Raw genomic sequence first — 1,186 nt, 5'->3', positions numbered from 1 at the left:
TAACATGCCTTTTCTCTTTGAGGGCACTGAGTTCGTATGTGCCCAGCTTCACCACAACAGAAGCATCGTACATAAGTTTGATCACCACTATATCATCCCTGGTGATTCTTGCCACATCGATTGTAGTTCTGTGGCATATTTGACTGCATTGTATAAGCCTGTGAGGTAGTATGTGGTGTATTATGCGATTGAGCTCGTCTCGACTTGAAGAATCGAGATGATTTAGATGTCGGGGACGAGAGGGTTCTCTCAACTCTCGATCGTTTCTCCGGTACATCAGAGCCATCAGGGAGACTCAGGTCATGCTCCCGTTTCCTTGCATTCTCAACTGCTTTGGTAAATGATGGTACATCGCGATTGGTGACGAATTCGCGAATATTCCGTCGAAGACCGTTGACGAAATGATTAATCGTGTCCTTTTCACTTGGTACGAACCGTTGGGCAAACTGAAGCTTTCGATTGAACTCGGTTTCATATTCAATCACCAACATGAATCTCTGTTTGAGCTCTAGGAATTCCTTCTCAAGCTTTTGTTTCAAATCATCCAGACAATATTGTTAGAAGAACAACACTTGAAACACTTCCCATGTCATTCTATCCCTAGTATTAGGATCCATTGATCGATATGTGGCGTTCCACCAAGTGAGTGCACGATTGGTAAATGTCGTTGAAGCATAACGTACTTTATCCTCCTCATGTACGTAAACAATCCTGAATACTTTTTCAGTGTTTTTGACCCATTGCATTGCAAGTACTGGATTCGTCTGTCCCGAGACTAAGTCATCGGGACCAAGGATGGAAAATCTGAAAATGCTGCTAAAAAAGACTAAGTCTGGAGGAAGACCAAAGGCAATGGTTGGACCAGAGGCAATGGTCCAGAGACTGCAGAAATGGCTAAGTCTTGGATCTGCAATCACCTGCAAAATGTCTGGGCCGGTGACAGTTGTAGCAGACAGCTGAAGCCTGGTCCATTCTTTCAGACTTTGGCTTCTCCCTGAGGGGTAGCTGAGGAGATCTGCGGAAATTGCTTTTACTGGCGAACCTCCTAAATGACTTAGTCAAGAGTGCTAGGGACTCATCAAAATCTGTTAAATCAGATTCAGGAATGTCCTCAGAAGAATCTATCTCCATGATGAGCACGGGAGGTAAAGAAGAGACAAAAGGAGTAGAGGTTTCAACTGAAGAA

At 44.0% G+C, this 1,186-nt stretch overlaps 1 protein-coding gene across 1 annotated transcript in view; it reads right to left on the bottom strand.

Annotated features, from left to right (window-relative positions):
- The window catches only part of LOC112500455 (arginine and glutamate-rich protein 1-like), a 26,330-nt gene extending 25,839 nt beyond the window's left edge, over nt 1-491 (bottom strand). The window contains exon 1 of the mRNA XM_025103980.1: nt 255-491. Coding sequence (XP_024959748.1) covers nt 255-491 — 237 coding nt within the window. The remainder of the gene's footprint in view (nt 1-254) is intronic.
- Nucleotides 492-1,186: the final 695 nt, after the last annotated feature.

This window comes from Cynara cardunculus (assembly GCF_001531365.2).
Source record: "Cynara cardunculus var. scolymus isolate 2C chromosome LG 1, CcrdV1, whole genome shotgun sequence".
Lineage (NCBI taxonomy): Eukaryota > Viridiplantae > Streptophyta > Magnoliopsida > Asterales > Asteraceae > Cynara > Cynara cardunculus.
This window is presented reverse-complemented; position numbering and strand designations above follow the sequence as displayed.